We start from the raw sequence: 19,750 nt of genomic DNA on the forward strand, positions 1-19,750 counted from the left end.
GTTTTAAAATATTCATTTGATAGCTTTTCTAGATCAAATCAATGCTTTCTAAATTTCCACAGAGCAAGGACTAAAAAGGAGTAACCACTATATAAATTAATTTGAATAATAAACTTTCAGTGAGATGATAACAGTATATAGACCAGAACTATTTCAGAGTAGTAGTTTAAAATGTTAACTTTCCTGTTTTATTAAGCATGAACCAGGTTTTAAGTTGCCCCTTTTTATTGCATAATAAAAACTAAAATAATTCAGAAAGAAATTTCGGTGCCTATTCAATCAAACACAAAATTTCAGTCCCAAACTGACATGAGTAAACTTAGGAACAGAGCCAGACACTGTGCGGAACCCGGGCCGTGAGAACTTTAGAGGTACGAGACTGCTTTCCCATAAACCTCCCAGCCCTGCGTAGAGCTTTGCCGTCTCAGGGAGGCAGATTGAACAGGGCTCTGCGGGAGCTGCCGCCCACACAGATGTGTGGCTGTTCGGCCTGCTTCCACGGAAGCACCCTAAAAATAAGGCGGCAGAGCAGAGCGCAGGCTCTGGGGTCACAGCACTGGAGTTCACATCTCAGCTCTTGGAACAAACCTTTCAATTTCCCAAAGCTTTGTTTTCCTCCTTGGTAAAATGGGAACAATGAGACTAATTGCTTTAAAGTTTGATGTCCTCACAACCAGGTAATTCTTCCAGAGTGTTCATTTAGCACAGTGTCTGACACGCATTAAGTGCTTGTTAAGTGTTAACCACTAACAGAAGTACAAAAAATAATTCCCAAAAATCAAAACCAAAAATTTTTCAAACATTCACATGTATCTTTTTTTAATTAAGATAACTATATTTTGAAAGCTTCATTAAAATATATATATATATATATATATATATATATATATATATATATACCATATTTTCCAGCGTATAAGATGACTGGGCGCATAAGATTTTCCTGGGTTAAAAAGTCGTCTTATACGCCGGAAAATACGGTAAATATCTATGCAGCTTTGAGCACAAGTCACTTCACCTCTAAGATGGAAATACTGTATTTTCCAGCGTATAAGACGACTTTTTAACCCAGGAAAATCTTATACACCCAGTCGTCTTATACGCCGGAAAATACGGGATATACATATATACATATATATATATACATATATATATATATATGTATATATATATACATATATGTATATATATATACATATATATATATATATACATATATTATAAATTTCAGAGAAGAAGGGAGAGGGAAAGAGAAATAGAAACATTGATAAGAGAGAAACATCATTCAGCTGCCTCCTGCATGCCCCTTATGGGGGGATCAAGCCCACAACCTGGGCATGTGCCCTGACCGGGAATCGAACCAGCAACCTCTTGGTGCATGGGTCAATGCTCAACCACTGTACCACACTAGCCGGGCTTGAAAGCTTTAGTTTTATGTAACAATTTTATAAAGTTATGTTTCAAAAACTTTTAATGGACATTCTATAACTATTATTCTTTTCAACATAATTTATTAAGCACTGGTTGAATACTGTATACATCAGACTGGGCTCTGTAGGGAATACAGGCTAATCATATAGTATGGTTTTATTACTTTAAGGGGTTCATAATCATCTTGTGGAATTTGGCAAAGTTCTAAAAAATTAGAGAATACAAGTTAGAATCTACTTAAGTACATTTAGTTTATAGTATTTCTAAAGTTTCTATAACACCTATTTGCACAAATCATTAATATTGCTCTCTAACAAACATTATCAGAGATGTTTCTCAATATAAGAAAATAAAAAGGAAAAAGTTTAAATAGCTTCACTAATTGTGATATCGTTTACAAGGAGTACATTGACTTCTGATAATGTACAGGCAATCATAAACATTAATGCCAAAAATAAAAACTTTTTAACACTATATTAGTGAAACCAATTGTAAATTGACTGCTTTTTCAAATTCAGAAAGTCTGTGTTTGCTCTGTGAGCCCTGGCGTAATTGAATATAGTCAGTCAATAAGAACTTCCTCTTCTATCATGTGCCTGTGACATTTAATTCAGCTGTATTTACCTCAAAGTCTGTAACTGTGAGATTTAACTGTTTTCTTTTTAGACATGTGTGATCTGAGCTCTAGGTCAAAGGGCACCTGGGCACTCCACTTGCTAGTCTGAAGAGAAATCTTTATTTGCATGTCTTAACAAAAATAATCTTTTCAGTTAAAATGGCAGATCTGAAATGACTCAGAGAGTCACCAAGTCAACAAGCACCCCATATTTACTGCTTTGTATTTTTCTCTCTTTGTCAGAAGATCACCCATGTGCAATCAACCGTCCATCAACAAAGCCACCATAACAGGTAAGAAAGATCTGGGAGCTTACTTACTCTTCTCATGTCAAGGAAGAAACCATATTTCCCAAGATTCAACATAATATTAACACCACTTTTATACTGCAATTTTAGAATCTTAAAGAAATTAATCCTTTATTCTCTCTATATCATTTCTCTCATGGATCTCACAAACTGTCCATCGGAACTATTACTTGAAAAATCTTTACTGATGTACCACTTTTGGAACACTTTAAATGTGTGTTTGTACTAAATTTAGCATTGCTCTAGGCATATATATTTTGAGAGATAGCATTTCCTTCAAAATGTTGACCATGTTGTTGCCGGTTTTATGTTATCAGTGTGATGTGAATATTTGGTAGCTTGGTCTAATGAAAGTGAAAGCATAAATAAAAGGTACCTTCCTAGTTTATCATTATCCCAGTTGTGTGTAGGAAAGAACACCCTTCCAGTAGTCCTTGATTTGGACCCAGAGAGTTGAGAATAAATTCAGTTTGGGAGGGGTGAGAAGAAGTAATTATATAATATAGAAAAGTTCAATGGGCCGAAACCGGTTTGGCTCAGTGGATAGAGCGTCGGTCTGCGGACTGGAAGGTCCCGGGTTCGATTCCGGTCGAGGGCATGTACATTGGTTGCAGGCACATCCCCGGTAGGGGGCGTGCAGGAGGCAGCTGGTCGATGTTTCTCTCTCGTTGATGTTTCTAGCTCTCTATCCCTCTCCCTTCCTCTCTGTGAAAAACCAATAAAATATATTTAAAAAAAAAAAAAGTTCAATGGAATCAACAGAACAGAAATTGGGGAAGAAACGTGGAAATAAGGATGAGGGACATAAAGGGCGGAAAAATAAAATTATCCCGATTCCTGTTAGTCTATTTTAGACATCGGACTTGACCTCAACTGAACCGAAACAGAACAAATGGTCTCATTTTACTGAACCTGAAATCAAATTGAATTCATTTAATCATTTCTTGAAACCCCAATTGATTCATTATTATAATTGACTGGGAAAGAAAACCTATGTTTTCTAAAATTATTACCAGAAGAAAATTAACATATTATCCAAAATAGACCAATATTTCATTTGCTTCAAGTGTCTCCCTTGGACTCTAACTCATAATAGGCTGAGGAGCAGCTTATTAAGTTATAGTGAGTGTCTAGTCAGCACTTTTCAACCTGGCTTGTTAGTGATTTTTATATCAGAGTTGATTCTGCAACACTTATTAAAGTTGGTTTTTCCTGAATGTCTTTTCGAATGAGACTTGTGTTCAGTGAATATTAAATTATTGGTTCTCTTTTCCATGTTTATTTCAAGATTTTTATTGGTAATGATTTTCAACTATCATTTCATAGTATACGTCTGGTTCACCACTGTTGTTCTTGACATTGATCGAGAGATGAATAATAACTGAAATTCTTGTGTATTAAAGTTCTTTGAGTAACAGGTTTCTTCTTCAAAAACCCAAATTAAATGTCAGTTAGCTTACATTTGAACTAGGTCAGATATTTCTATAGTCCCACTGTCCCTAGGCCCCAGGCCAGGAGCTTGTGGGTACAAATTAGGCCATATTAGAACTAGACCCTTTGTTTCTACCCATTATCTATGTTAAGGGATGAACAGGCTAGGCTTGTGTGAGCATGTGCCTGGGGCCTCTAGTGAGAGACACCACATAGAACCTTGTCCCCAGGGCTGCTTCTGGGCACTAGTTCTGACCCCTATGAAGAGGGGCAAACCCTCCTCCCCACCCCTGTTGTTTTTGGACTAAGCAAGACTCCAGCATTGTGTTATAAGCAGAATGCAGTGCTATTTTGGTGCCTGAAACCTTTTGTAGTTGAGGTCACACATGAGCCAGCCCACTGGAGCATCCTCCCAGAGGAGCAGCTGCAGGTAGCATTGGAGACTGTTGTGCCCAACAAGAGGTGGTGGATGCTTAGTGGTCAAGTCAGCTGTCCACCCGCCCTGGCAGTTGCTTGGCACTGAATAAAGGGAGAGTAGCTACACTCCAAAGGGCACAGGCTTGGTTTTGAACACGTGTGAGAGACCTCATGGAATGTTTACATAGTATGGAGGCACAGGAGCAATACCAGAGGGCATTGTGACTTACTAAAATTTAGTAACTGTGAGTTACTAAAATCTGGGAATTAAGGCCAATATGGCCTAATTTGTACCCACAAGCTCCTGGCCTGGGGCCTAGGGACAGTGGGACTACAGAAATATCTGATCTAGGAAGGGAAACTAATAAACTGCCATTAGCTGTCTAGTCCAGCTCTGTTCATCACAAAGCACAACAGGCATTAACTGACTAGATAATGGAAGTGCCCGAGTATAGCAAACCAAGGTGGGAAGGAAGGTGGAATGGGGGTGGGGGAATGAGAGCAACAGCAGGGGAGGGTTCCCCTGTCTGAGCCCTTTCTGAGAAAGTGGTCTGTTAAAAACATGAATAATGATAATATTGGTGGTTGAGACTTTGATGGGAGACTTGAGACACACAGAAAAGGTGGTGCTTGTGAATTCCTTCCCTCGGCAGCTGACTGCTCAGGTCCTACCGCCAAGTTACGCCCCTGATGTTGGAACCAAGCTCTACCTTTGCACTTGTCCTGGGAAGGGCAGGGAAGAGTGTTAAAAACAGTCAGTGGGACATCCTTTAAGATGAACTTGACCTTCTTAGAAATTTTGTTTAGGGGCTAGAGGAACAGTGTAGCATAGAGTTAAGTTCGTGACTGGTCCAAAAGGCTGCTGTGGTACCCAGGCTCAGGGTGCCCCCGAGGGCAACTTTACGGAACATCACTGATGCCTAAAGATTGTGCACCATGAGTGCTCTGCCCATCCAGAATTCAAACCAATCTCTACCATGATAGCTGCGTGGCCCTGGGCAGGTTACACACCTTTCTCTGTTTCCTCATTTATAAATTGGTGACCATGTGTCTTACAGTTGTTGCTAAATTAAAAGAGTTCACAGGTGGATGCACTTAGCTCCGTGCTTCACAGAGTGAGCACTCAGTACATCAGAGATTAGAGAAGTAAAGGGAAGAATGAGAGAAAAACAAGATTGCGGGTCATAAGAGTAAAAATTATGGAGGCCGCTGCCACAAATGGTCAAGATGGAAACACTTGCTGTGTGCCTGTCGATAATGGGGCCTCCTACTGTTCCCAGCACTGGGCCCCTTCCTCTCACCACAGCCACCAACATTGGTGTCTTTATGATATGGATGATAAACTATTGTTCAGGATTATTTTCAAAATGTAAGAACTTACCTTTGGGTCACAGCTCTTTGAAGGAAAAAATAACTCCATAAGTTTTCTATAGACCAACTCTTTGATTTTTTAAAAAGAGAGTGATGAATGTTGACTATCTACATATGTCTGTTTCCTAAAGCTTCATCCCCTAGAACTTAGAATACCTTTTTTCCCCATTGAGGTTATTCCATTTGACATGTGGTAAAGCCAGGAAAATTTCATTGTATATCATTAGGGTTAAAGCATTTTAGTCCTGCAACAGTTTTTTTTTTTCCATGCACAACAGATAAATACATAGCTATAAAATGATTTAACAACTTTTTTTTCCATTAAGGCTTCCAAATATAAATACATTCATAACAGAGCCTTATTACTAAACTAGAGGCCCAGTGTACAAAATCGCGCGAGACCCAGACCCGGCATGCCACGGATGCAGCGTCAAGTCCCTCCTGGTGACTGGTCTTTGGTCATTACAGTGTTATGACCACTGGGCTTTTATTATATAGATAGCTATTTTGTTCTTTAGTGTGATTTAGGACAAAGATGGTGTGTGCCATTTGGAGCTGGAGTGTAAACCCCATCTTTCTCATTTGCTTTACCTGCTCATTTGAAGACTGGAGATATGAGTGCTGTTGCAGGAGTTGGAGAGAAGTTAGATGAAGAACAGAGCTCAGCAGGCTCTGAGTAACTCACCAAGTGTTTCTTCATTTCTTCCTACAACCCTACTCTGTGCCTGACTTCTTGTGTTCCTAACATTAATTTAAAAACTGATAGAGTGGAGGAGGAGGACATTGATGCTGTATCAGCTTTTCTGGTACATTTCATTTATGATTTTGTTTTCAAACGGTCACGGCAGGATGTTTAGGAATCCCTGCATTACAGCAGGCTCAGCTGCACGGGTCCTGAGGCAGTGAATAACAGAACTAAAGGGTGTGTTGAAACATGAGAGGGCAGCAGAGAGTGAGAGATGCCAAAGCCATACCTGCATTGTGCTATTTTGTTTGGGGAGTATATTCATGTCTCTTTGGGCACAATTAGACATTTTGAGCATTTAATTTTTAAATAACGTTAACTTAAGAAAAGCCGCCTCATGAAACATTGTCATGTTTTCACAATACCAATTTTCAGTGTTGCTAATTTCCATATTTTCAATTGCTCTACTGAAGTATTTTGAAATTGAGAATTTTCATATAAGAATGCAAGTCAGAGACCTTTATTTAAACTTCTCTATTTTAAAGATGAGAATACTGAGGCCTAGTGAGAGAAAATGTTACTTAGAGGCAGAGCTAGGAATACATATAGGATTCCTTTTTCTAAGTCCAAGGACCTTCTCACACCTCCACAAAGTCATCCATCAAATTAGGTTAGCCTTCAGACCCACCATGGAAGTGTATGTTTTGGAGAAACTAAAAGAAACACTAAAGGTCACTAATTTCTGAGCACTAGATTGGGATTTTCTACATAGACTTGAAAATTAGAAAATATTGTATCCCTTCTCACTAGACAGGTCTTTATATTTAGAGCTGTTTTGATTTTGTCCATTGATTCTCACCTAGAGGTCCTCAAGTAAATAAAGATTTGCAGCCTAAGGCAAAGGACTTTTGGCAATTGACGTCAGAAAATAAAAGTTCACTCCAAGCCATTAAAACGAGTACAATTACCTACTTTTTACCTGTAGAGGGAGACATGTGATGAAGGACAAGCATAAATCAACACAAAAGTAGTTTTAATCCAAAAAAAATTTGGTGTGTGGCTCCACTCCATATGTTCTTACCCTGAATATCCATAACTCCTTAAAAATAAATTTTAAATAAAATTCAGTCAGTTGGTAAGTAGAGCATTAACAAAGTAAACTACTGAATAAGACTAGTCAAAAAATGAGAAGAAACTTAATCTTGTACATTCTTCTCCTAAAGCACAAAGCGGTTCCTACAAACTAACAAAGGGGGAAAAACAATAATGCTATTTACCTGGAACAATTATCTGGAGTAATCATTTAATATGCTGAGCTTATGAAAGAAAGGAAACTCAGCAACTATTTTATGGTGACAATAATGATAACACCATAACCTTATGTAGGTCTGCCTCTTAAAACTGTGTGTGTATATGTAATAAAAACAAGTAGTGTATGCAATATAAAAAGAGATATAGATGTATGTAGATATGGATATGGGTATGGATATGGATATGGATATGGATAGTTATAGTTGAAAGCAGGAGCCACATAAAGAAGGCAAAAGGGATCTGGGTGAGAAATATATGCAGGGTCTGAGGACACACTGAACTAAAATGTGTCGGCAGTGTACCAGGTGGATGATGGAGACTAAGCCTAGGCCACAGAAGTCTCACCCTCTTTATCAGCCACTAGCAGGCACTAGCTTCATTGGCTAGTTCTTTTTTTTTTTTCTTTTAATGAGAGCAGAGACTGTGGCACTAATTGCAGAGAATGAGTGCTCAGTATCTTCTTTAGGGATGTGATTGCAGAATGCTGAGTACACATGACGTTGAATAGCTTTAATAAAAAATTAATAAAGATTGTGTATGTGACTGTTTATACATTGACTTTTTTTGGAGATTTTGCTTGTTTTACTTTTATACTTAGTTCATTTAATGACCTTTGAGTGTTTTAAAATGTTTAAGCCAAAGTAAATTACTTTTTTAAAAGTCCCCTCCTTAAAAAGGCTTTTCAAGGAAAGACATTGAACTAAAAGAGTTGTTTAAATGCATGGAGTTTGGCAAACTTGTTTTACCTTCCTATACTTTTATTTAGATACACTGAATTCTACCCATTAATATGCAAAAAGACCAGTTTTGATGGGAACTTGGCTGCTTCCATGTCTTGTCTATTGTTAATAATGCTGCAATGAACATAGGGGTGCATATATTCTTTTAAAGTAGTGCTTTGGTTTTCTTCAGATATATACCCAGAATTAGAATCACTGAGTCATAGGCAGTTCCAATTTAACTTTTTGAGGAACATCCACACTGTTTTCCATAGTGGCTGCACCAGTCTGCATTTCCACCAACAGTGCATGAGGGTTCCCTTTTCCCCAAATCCTCACCAACACTTGTTTGTTGATTTATTGTTGATAGCCATTCTGACAAGTGTGAGGTGGTATCTGTTATGTTTTTAATTTGCATTTCGCTGATGATTAGTGACATTGAGCATCTTTTTATATGTCTATTGGCTATCTGTATGTCCTCTTTGGAGAAGTGTCTGTTCAGGTTCTGTGCCCATTTTTACATTGGATTGTTTGTTGTTGTTGTTTTTGGTGTTGTTATATGAGTTCTTTATAAATTTTAGATATTAACCCCTTATTGGATGTATCATTAGTGAATATGTTCTCCCATTCAGTGGTTGTCTTTTCATTTTATTGATGGTTTCCTTTGCTGTGCAAAAACTTTTCAGTTTCACATAGTCCCATTTGTTTATTGTTTTCCTTTGATTCCCTTGCCCAAAGAGATATATCAGAAAAAAAATATTGCTAAGATAAATGTCAGAAATTAATTTAAGACATTTTTAGATGTTGACTAGTAATTAACAAAGGCAAATATCTTTACCATTTTACACGGAATGTACATAATGACAAACATGTAAGGATTTCGCAGGTCTCAGTGGTCTGTTTACCTCTCTTCACCTAGAAAAAGGTACTAATGCCCTGCTGGCATGGCTCAGTGGTTGAGTGTCAACCTATGAACCAGGAGGTCATGGTCCAATTCCAGTGAGGGCACATGCCTGGGTTGTGGGCTCGATCTCCAGTAGGGGGCATGCAGGAAGCAGCCAATCAATGGTTCTCTCTCATCATTGATGTTTCTCTCTCTCTCTCTCTCTCTCTCTCGCTCACTCGCTCTCCCTTCAGCTCTGAAATCAATAAAAATATTTTTTAAAGGAAAAGGTACTAATGAGACACGGCCTAGTGATATTTCAACATTAGGGTGCCACAGTAAAAAACTGATTGTATTTTTAAATAATAATATCCTTTAGATAAGGCTGTACTCTATCTGTTGATTACTGAGCCTATGACATGACTGCTCTATTATCCTCCAACTGGTCAGAAAAACTGCCATGAAAATAGAGGATACAAATGTTACTAAAGTTCATGTCAGCCAGTATTCCTTCCCCATTACCCAGACTTAAAATAAAGGCCTTATTTCCTAAACCTGTCTGATCAAGGGATGCTTGGAAACAAACATAGAAAGACAGATTCCCAGGCAGTCCAGAAGAGAATCTTTGGGTAAGGCTCAGAGTCTGTATTATTAACAAGTTCTCCCAGGTAAACCATGATCGGCCAAATTAGGGAGTATAAAAGAATATTGAATAAAGTAGATGAGAGTACTGCTGTGTACAGAGTTGCCATTGAATTGCTGGTAATTTGTTGGAAAATCACTGTCTGTCTAGGATAAGCAAGCTAATGTGTGAAGTGTTCTGCAATTAGTGGAAGAGAATACAAGGTGATATTATTATCTGTGCAATGCTCGTCATCATGGTCGTCATCATCTGAGCCGGCGTTGCTGTTATCTCTCAAAGTGTACACAAGATTTTAGTTAAGACCAGCTTGCTGCTCTCCTAGAAGAAAATGAAGTATCGTGTCCATGTTTGTGTATGGGGGTGGGAGTGAGTTTGGGAAATGTTAGGTTTAGTAACTGTATTCTTTTTGTCTTCTTAGACACATTACCAAGTCTCCTTATTTAAAAAAAAAAAAAAGAACTACAAAAGCTGCATTCTTTTTTTTCTTTTTTTTTATGTTTTAAATATATTTTATTGATTTTTTACAGAGAGGAAGGGAGAGGGATAGAGAGCTAGAAACATCGGTCAGCTGCCTCCTGCACACCCCCCACTGGGGACGTGCCCGCAACCAAGGTACATGCCCTTGACCGGAATCGAACCTGGGACCCTTCAGTCCGCAGGCTGACGCTCTATCCACTGAGCCAAACCGGTTTCGGCAAAGCTGCATTCTTAAGTTCCCACTTTATCCACAAAGTGCTTTCCATCTATGTATGCCTTGTAAAATATTCTCAGAAATGTAAGACTGTGATGGAGCAAAACAATGAAAATTCCTTTGGGCCTTATTTCCTAAATTTTACTGTTAAATGTTGCCCTAAATTGTTTAATTCTCTGAATAAATGGGAAGTTCACTCACAGCACCCTTTCTTCCACTTCCTCAGAAAATGCTTTAAAGATTGGTTGGACATGTTATTAATATTAATATTAATAAAAAGTAACATTTTATGATATTTGATATGTACTAACGACTACATACATAATCTCTTTTTTTTAAAGATGTGATACTTTGTTCTGCTTTTATTTATTTTTTTAAATATATCTTTATTGATTTCAGAGAGGAAGGGAGAGGGAGAGAGAGATAGAAACATCAATGATGAGAGAGAATCATGAATCAGCTGCCTCCTGCACGCCCCACACTGGGGATTGAGCCCACAACCCGGGCATGTGTCCTGACCGGGAATCAAATCGTGACCTCCTGGTTCACAGGTCAACGCTCAACCAATGATCCACATGGGCAGGCCTGCATAATCTCTTTTAAACCTTGTGATAATTCAATATATAGCTTCATATGACAAAGTATCAATTACATCTGACTCAAAGGCAGAACATTAGGCTTCCCTCCTTAAAATTTACTGACATATACACCAAAAAATACACAATCTGCTGTCCTCTACCTCTCCCCCAAATTAATCCCTAGGGATTTCCCCCCTCTTTTTTTTTTTTTAAGGGAGAGCAGAAAATGAATTATGTCATCTGTTACTGAATGTCTGTGAATGGAGGGCAGGGTAAGAACAGGGCTAAGATCTATGGATATAGAGAAACCCTTTGGGACAACCTAAGAAGTTGGTTATAGAAGCCAAGGAAGGGATTCCTGCCTGGGATGTGGAATTCTTCGAGCATTCTTCAATCCCCACAGTGCTCTTCCTGACCTTCTGAAATGCCTGTTGTCATGAGAGTGCTCAGGGCAGGAGCATCACCCAGGAAAGACCCCCTGGTTGGAGTCTGTGAGAAGTGAGGCTAGTATGTCAGAAGGTTGAGGGTAAAGCAGTGCTTGAACTTGTGCACTCACCTGGCTTCCAGGACCACGCACTATTAACCCTGAACTAATCGTTTCTATCAAGTGGTAATATTCATCATCTGTGTTTGGTCTTCCCATAGGCTCTTCATATCTGTTCTCATTTTCTTGGGTACCATTTCTAGTGATGAAATTCCCAGCTCTCTATTCCCTAAATATCTCCTCTAGATATTTCTGATGTCTATATAGCTACTGCTTTTGAGTGTGCCATCTTCTCTCTCTTTTTTGTGGTCCTTTTTTGGCACTGTTGGCACTCTTGACATATTTCTAGGTCATTGTATTCTATGAGCCTGGCAACAAAATGGGTGCTTATGACCTTTTCTACTATGTTTCTGACATTTGCATATTGCCCATTGAATTGACCCTCCTGGGTTGGCTTTTTCACTTATTCAGTCTCCAGCACGTGAAAGACTATGCTTAGACTCTGAGGACCCAATGAAGCATAAAATACCTCCACTGGGCTTGAGAACCATTATCCTAGAGGTTCATGGAATTTAGAAAGAGAAAATGTGTTCTGCTAAATGTCAAAAAGCATTAAGTAAATAGAAAACAGAGGGTTCATAAATGAATGAATAAATGAGTAGATAAAATAAGGAAAGCAGAAAGAAATGGGATAGAGTAGGGTCTTTTTTCTAGAGTATGCAGGAAGCTGTCTACACTGGGATTTAGCTTAGAGACTGGAAAGGGTCTGGAGAACCAATTCGGGAACTTAGGGAAAACTTACCAGCATGAGAAAGTAGAGGACTGAGAATAGTAAATGAACTAATATTTTCCAATCACCAAGGAGGGACATAGAAAAAGACAGGTAGGTTGTGGAATAGGGTGAGATGCCTCTTAAGTCCTTGTGCACTGGCTGCACTATTTAACTGAAATTGTTTTATAAAATAGCCCTAGGTTTTCTCTTCCTGAAGTGTTTTTTTTTTAAAATCCAAACTGTTGTAAGTTTGATTTGCTTGTTGTTATATAAGTCAGATCCTATATAGAGGAGGAAGAGCAGGGCTCGGAAGTCAGGAGATCTGGATTTTGTTGTTGGCTCTCTGTTCACCCACTTTGTGACTTTAGACGTTACTCTATGTCCTGAGTCTTTTCAGTTAAAATGAGGTGAATAATAATAAATACCTTTCTAATTCTGAGGAATTACATTATATAATCTATATAAAAACTTAGCACAATGTCTGGTAATAATAAACATTAGCTCTTGTTACTAGGTAGGTGAAAAATACTTTATATGTTGATAAGCATCATAAAACTTTCAATAGGTTATTGTGTTATTAAATTATTTTTTACCCTCAAAGTAGTCCTGTTTGTAAACTATATTTTTTAGCCCTGCTGCCCTCACTGAAAACATTCTGGAAATGGCCTTACAGGCAACTTACAGGCCATACAAGAACAAAAAACAAACATCTCATTGGCTTACTATCACACTTCACTTTTGACCAAAAATATTATTTTCAATATGCTTAACAACCTTAGTCACCAAACAGGATGTTGGATTACCCAGAATGAGGCTAATTCTAGGAATGAATCCGCTCCATGAGATAAGACTTTTGAGGCACCTGAAAGAAGTATAACATGGACTCTGAAGGCAATTCCAATAGTGTCCTAGGATTGTTAGAGTGATGGCAACATATGGAATATATATATATATATATATATATATATATATATATATATATATATATATATATATATATGTCTTCCCAGGTGACACTGTGAAGGAGACAGCTTCATCTGCAGTTTCATGCTTGTTCTGAATTCTAATCAGTTTGTGGGGGGAATGGTCTCTAGGAATATTTTTTTTACCTTCAGCCACACCTCAGAAAGTTTGGGTTTCTACAGACCCTCACCATCAGGTTCTATTTACAGAAGTGCTGGGGTGCTGGAGATAAAGGAGAAGGCCAGTGTGTCCAAGCCCACTGGCTTAGAGAAGACCCCAAGCCCTCACCATTTCAACAGAAAAGGCACAGAGGAAATTAGCCTGGCATTTTGTCACACATTATCTCTCACTGAGTCTGTTAAACTATGACTGGGCACAGCACCCTGTTCTTGAGGATTCCATACAATTCTCTCTAAGGCTTGCTTATCACCTTTACTTAGATAATGGTCTATCAGCAATGATCCCCTGATTACAGGATCAAAACCAGTTCTGCTAACATAAGCAAAATGGAATTTAGTGGAAAAATATTGGAAGAATTTCCAATTCTCTGAGAATTAGTGGGGATGCTGAGGGTCAGAGTCTGTGAATCTTCAGAGAACCAGAAAGGCACAAATTAAGGGAAAAGCCTCACAGTAGGAGCAATCTAGTGATCCCTGCAATTGTTTTTAATTTCTTTGTTAATTTGTTTAAGAGCCTAATTCCAATGAAAGGGGTCTAATTGATCTAGTTTGGGTTTTAGTTCTTGGCTAAAGGAGAACAGGACTCCTAGCTGTTCTGCCAGACTATATCACATAATGTAGTAGTAAGAGCCTAAACTATTGGGCCAGATTATGTGCATTCATATTCTAGCTCTGCCACTTACAGATATTTCTGCTTAATTCATTTAAACTTTCAGAATCCTCAAGCCCCTTGTTTTTGAAGTGGACATAATAATAGTAACTACCTCATAGGAGTTCATGAAAATCATTTGTGAGGATATATGAAAAACTAAGCACAATACATGACACAGAGTAAGCACTTGATCATCGTGGTCTCTGCTATTATTAGAATTATCCAGTGGAGATGCCAAGTAATTTCCTGAAAGAAACTAGGGTGCTGTTAAAAAGAGGAAATAAATACTGAAGAGCCAAACATAATTATCGATTATAGTGAGATAAGAGGGTTGGCCTCACTACACTATTTATTTTGCTAATGTATTTCTCAGTAAACTGCTCTTTGTGATATTAAGGTTCTTAGGGACCCAGGATGGCACCTGTTCATTAATGTATCCCTTCAAACTCAGTTCCAAATCACAAACATGATTTGACTGCCTGATTATTTGATCCACACACATTTGTTGATTACTCTTTTATGCTTAGTTCTACACCAGGTGCCATGATCTATGGCTTCTGATTTACTTAACAAATATAGGAATCAAAGCAAAGAATAATCTGCACTCCTATGGTCTTCATTTAATAATAATATAGATGGACTGTGCTCTAATACAGCGGTTGCCAACCAGTGGTCCGCGGACCTTAATATCACAAAGAGCAGTTTACTGAGAAACACATTAGCAAAATAAATAGTGTAGTGAGGACAATCCTCTTATCTCACTGGTGGTCCGCAAGGTCCAAAAGGTTGGCGACCACTGCATAAGTCACTACCTAATTAGATTTTCTTTAAGGAATACATAATAATAGAAAAAGAAGGATTTTTTGTAAGCCTCTCAACTTTTTGAGAAGAACATGTAAATAGCCCCCCCTCCCCCAGTATGTGAATGAGTTGGGTTTTTAAATTCATGTGATGGTTCATTGAATATCCACACACTGGCATTCATCAAAGGCCCCTTAGAACCATCGTATACCTCCATTCCAGGAATGCTCAGGTTTCCAAAGGAGAAAGAATCTGAAGGAGAATTTGAGGTCCCAAGAAAAGGCATTTAGGTTTATCAATGGGATGAGATAGATTCAAGTCTCTGAAGATCAATGGAAGTTCACTGTAGAACACTTTGCAACCTACTCACTTGGAAAGTCAGTTATAGTAAGGAGGATGGCCCAACCCCAAGGTTCCCATGGGACCCAGAATGAGTGGCCCACATTGTGGCAGAGCTAGTCAGGTAGAACCTCACTGCCCTTACAGGTGCTGCCTACAGAACCACGAAGGCGCTGACCTGACCACCGAACTCCTCACCCCATGTTCTGAACAAACTTCTTAAACCACAGCTGTAGCAGGCCCTGGCCTCTGTCTCTATATCTGTCATCTCAGCCCTGAGCAGACCTAGCCATCTCTGGCCTGTGCACCGTCCTCACCATGTTGTGCCACCCAATGCAAGGGAAGGCATTATTGACTTGAAATTTAAAATAGAGCCAACCTTAGTGTTAGTTTTATAAAAAGGGCCCATATCTTTTCTCAGGGGAGTAGCTAGGCATTCTAAGAGGGTGAGCTTTGAATTCACTAAATCAATACAGAGAATCCTGACTCTTCCCCTTGTGAGCCTTTTGAGTTTGGACAGGCTATTCTCTGAGCCTCAATTTTCTCATCTATAAAATGTAGATAATAACAAAACTATTTCAGAGGGTTACTATAAGGGTTAAATGAGATGAATAAACACCAAGCCTAGTAGTATCTGGTGCACAGTAGAAACTAAAAAAAAAAAGAAATTCTAATTCTTGAATAAACCTTTTGTTCCTTGAGTGTACTATGACACTTTCATCAGTGAGTTTTAGAGACAGATGCATCATCTTTAGAGTTGTAAGGTTGACATAAGGAAGAATGAAGGAAAGACAACTAAATTCCTCTTAGCATTGTTTTCCTTTACTAATGTGTCTTCTATTGTCTGTGTTCCCAAGAAACTAGCTATGCCTGCAAAAATGTCTGCCTGGTTCCACGTCAGTTCTTTTCTCCATGTTTAAATTCCTAATTGTGCACACAATCTTAGTCACTATATTTTCATGTGCAAGCAATTAAGACTCATTTAACAGCCCTCCCTCTGGAAGGTTTTGTTCTCCATCTGCCACAAATCAGATTCCTTAGGAACATGTTTGATTTTGAAACAATGTGAAAGCACTGTTCATTTTGTTCGAATTTCATTTATGTACCATTTTTTAAAGTGATGTAAATGGACAGCCACAAAAAGCGCAGCAGCTGGTCAAAACAAGACATCAAAGAAACCATTGAAATGGGGCAAAAAATTTATAAAAGACTAATATTCTAGGACAAAGCCAAATAAAAACCTAGTCTGATAAACATTCCTCAGACACATTTTGCTTATAACAAATATTTGCTTTACAAGAGATTTAAATATGGGAAAATGGGAATGCTCCCCAGTTCCCACTCTGAACCTTAGTGGTCTTGAGCTCACAAAAATGTGAGGAAACGGAGTGAATGAAGCCAGGAGAAAACCAGAAAAAGATTAGTTTTGTAAGATATTTGGGGGAAAACATGGTACTTGGCTACATGTTTGAATAATAATAACCAAAAGAATCAAACAGAATTACATGACATATTTTGTTCATTTAAAAATCAATTAGATGAATTTAGATTAGGTCCATTTAACTTTGTTCAATGAGCTTCCTCACTTAAGAACATCCAATAAAAGCTAATGCTTGTTCAAATTAAAGGGAGGGGAGGGGTGCGAATTATTTGTTTCTGAACACAGATTAAGTGTCTGCAAACTGCTAGCTAAAATACAGCAAAAAATTTAAAAAAGAAAAGAATTAGCTTCCCTTAAAGATTTTCAAACTTAAATATCACCATTTGCAGACATAACTTGCAGAAAGCCGTTTTCTCTATGAAAATTTGATTTCAGAGAGGAAGGGAGAGGGAGAGAGAAATAGAAACATCAATGATGAGAGAGAATCATTGCCCACCTGGGGACTGCACACACCCCCACTGGGGATTGAGCCCACAACCCAGGCATGTGCCCTTGACCTGAATCGAACCTGGGACCCTTCAGTCTGCAGGCTGATGCTCTATCCACTGAGTCAAACTGGCCAGGACTCTGCTTAAATCTTCCATTGCTTGGGGACTTCAAACAAACCACCAGCACAGTCAATGCAGTAAATCCCCATTTATATGTCAATTGGATATTTTGTCCTCTAGCTTTCTAAGGCTTTACAAGCTGAATTGTTTCAGTATCATTCAATGGAGGGGTCCGTAAAGTTTAAAGTATTGTTATTTTGGGCAGTCACACATGCACATTTAAAATGCCTTTGTGCAAAGGTAGCCCAATCTGCTTCCAAATCAGACCTTCAAAGAAGGGTAGATTCTGTGTACCCTTGCAAAGAAGTACAGCACCTCTAGAAAGAGGAGCAGAGAAAACGTTAGCACCCCTTTGCTTGAGATCCAATGCAAGAAGCAGAAGGTCCTGTGGAAGAAATGGCCCCTAAGAATTCACAAATCATTGTTCAATAAATGGAGGGAGAAAATGGAAATGGAAGGGATCCTACTTTTCACTAACAGTGACTATTTATTAAAAGACAACTATTTTTTGAAGAGCAGCTAAGCTCATAAATTACAGGCATATGATGTCTGCCATTAAAGGAATTAGTTCCATTGTAGGGTGTAATTAAGATTCAAATGAATGGTGTGCTAAGCTTTAGGGTAGTGGTTCACAAATGTGTCTGTTTGTTAGAATTACCTGGGAATCTTTCTAAAAATTCCAAAGAGTGAAGGAAGAAAACATTAAAGGTTCTGAGACCAGTTAGAGCACAACAGCAATGTCCAAGAATAAGATCTAATGAAGGCCCTACACAAGCAAAATAGCTAGATAGCAGGTATATGAAGGAAGAGATAGCTGCAAAAGATGAAAGATAGGTGGGTAGCAAGCATTTAGGAACTGCTAACTGAATTTTATTGAGTGGATGTAAAATGGTTCTGACAATGTCTGAAACCTTAAATCCTTGGTATTTGATGTAGGACATATAGGATTATATATAGGATAAAAATATGTCAATACCTGGATGCCAGTGTGAAATATAAGGCTGAATTATCTCCATGCCTACATTACCTATATTTTATTTAAGGAGAAAGTGTCCCATGTGTGAAATATTCTAGAAAACCAAGGTTCTTATTTTGACAATTTGGAATGAATTTTTTGAAAGGTGTACTCTTCCTTAACCTCTTAAAGCTGGGCACTGAATGTCATTCTAGTGGTCATCACCATTCACATCCATGTTTATAGTTCTCGGTCATTCACAGGTGCCCTAAGGAGGTGATGATGCATGATTTATTTCCCCGACAGTAAAGATCCCCAAATAAATTTTGCTGCACTTTAATGTCTCATCTGCTCCTCCCAATCATCACCTTTGATATTTTTACTGGATGGACCTGGCCTTAGCGCTTTTTTTTTTTTAATCTGCTGCTTTTTTTCTTCTTTTTGGCAAATCAGATTACCAGGCCATTTCATTGAGTCTAAAAGAAGAGCAAATGAATTCAATAAAAGTGGGGTTGGGGACAATTTATATCTGAGGCAGGGCTTTAGAATTTTTAATGCATATAACAACTTTAAAAATGTTTTCCAATTATAGTTGATATACTATTAGTTAAAGATGTACCACATAGTGATTAGACATTTTTATAACTTACAAAGTGATCCCCGGTAAGTCCAGTATCCATCCACCTGACACCACACATATTATTACAGTATTATTTACTGTATTCCCTGTGCTGTACGTTATATCCCCATGACAGTTTTTGTAACTGGCAATTTAAATGCCTTTACTGAACTGTTCTGGGGTTCTTTCCACCTATTTACTGGTGTGGAATAGTATGAGTTCCTGGATAATTAATCTCTGGATAAGTAGGTTGTTACTATACTACTAGAGCTAATAAATGTAATATCGATTCATCACCAATCAGTCAACAAAAAACTCTATAACTTCGTACTTTGGTTTTCAGGAAAATAGAAGTGAATCCAAAGTAGTCCACCCCTACGAACTTGGCAAGATAAAGAAAAAGATACCAAGCATCATAGATAGCTTCAGGGTTGTGCCACAGATTATAAGTGTCTAAAGAATTCAGAGGAGGCAAAGAGCGAATTCAGATAATAAGCAATGATGGACCTGGAACATTTTCCAGATACTTTCGAGTTAGTTCCAAATCCTGCCTGGCCAGACTTTTGTACTGACACCGGTGTGTTAATGGATGATCACCACCTAGCCGCAGAGGCTCAGGATGGCTCCCAGCACCCCACAAAGTGGCAGTTTTTATCCAAGACCATTTGTTACTACAAAAGAGAGGTGATTACTTGTGATTTATTAGCATTCCTTCATTTTGCATCTGGCACTGGGCTTATGAAACTTATAGGAAGAGCTATGACATCAGGGTTTAGGGACCAAAGCTATAATCCCAGCTCTGTCACTAGCTTCCTGCTTAACCTTTGGTCAGTAACGTAACCTGATTTTTCTTCTATAAGATGAGGATATTGGATTAGATGATATCTAAGGATCCACCTAGCTCTTTCATAAT

The 19,750-nt window shown here is 38.3% G+C and overlaps 1 protein-coding gene across 1 annotated transcript in view; it reads left to right on the forward strand.

Annotated features, from left to right (window-relative positions):
• Positions 1 to 19,750, forward strand: part of PDE4D (phosphodiesterase 4D) — a 253,479-nt gene that overhangs the window by 75,372 nt on the left and 158,357 nt on the right. Inside the window, exon 5 of the mRNA XM_079792376.1 lies at positions 2,291 to 2,340. Coding sequence (XP_079648502.1) covers positions 2,291 to 2,340 — 50 coding nt within the window. The remainder of the gene's footprint in view (positions 1 to 2,290; positions 2,341 to 19,750) is intronic.

The sequence above is a fragment of the Cnephaeus nilssonii genome (assembly GCF_951640355.1).
Source record: "Cnephaeus nilssonii genome assembly, chromosome: 2".
NCBI classification, from domain to species: domain Eukaryota; kingdom Metazoa; phylum Chordata; class Mammalia; order Chiroptera; family Vespertilionidae; genus Cnephaeus; species Cnephaeus nilssonii.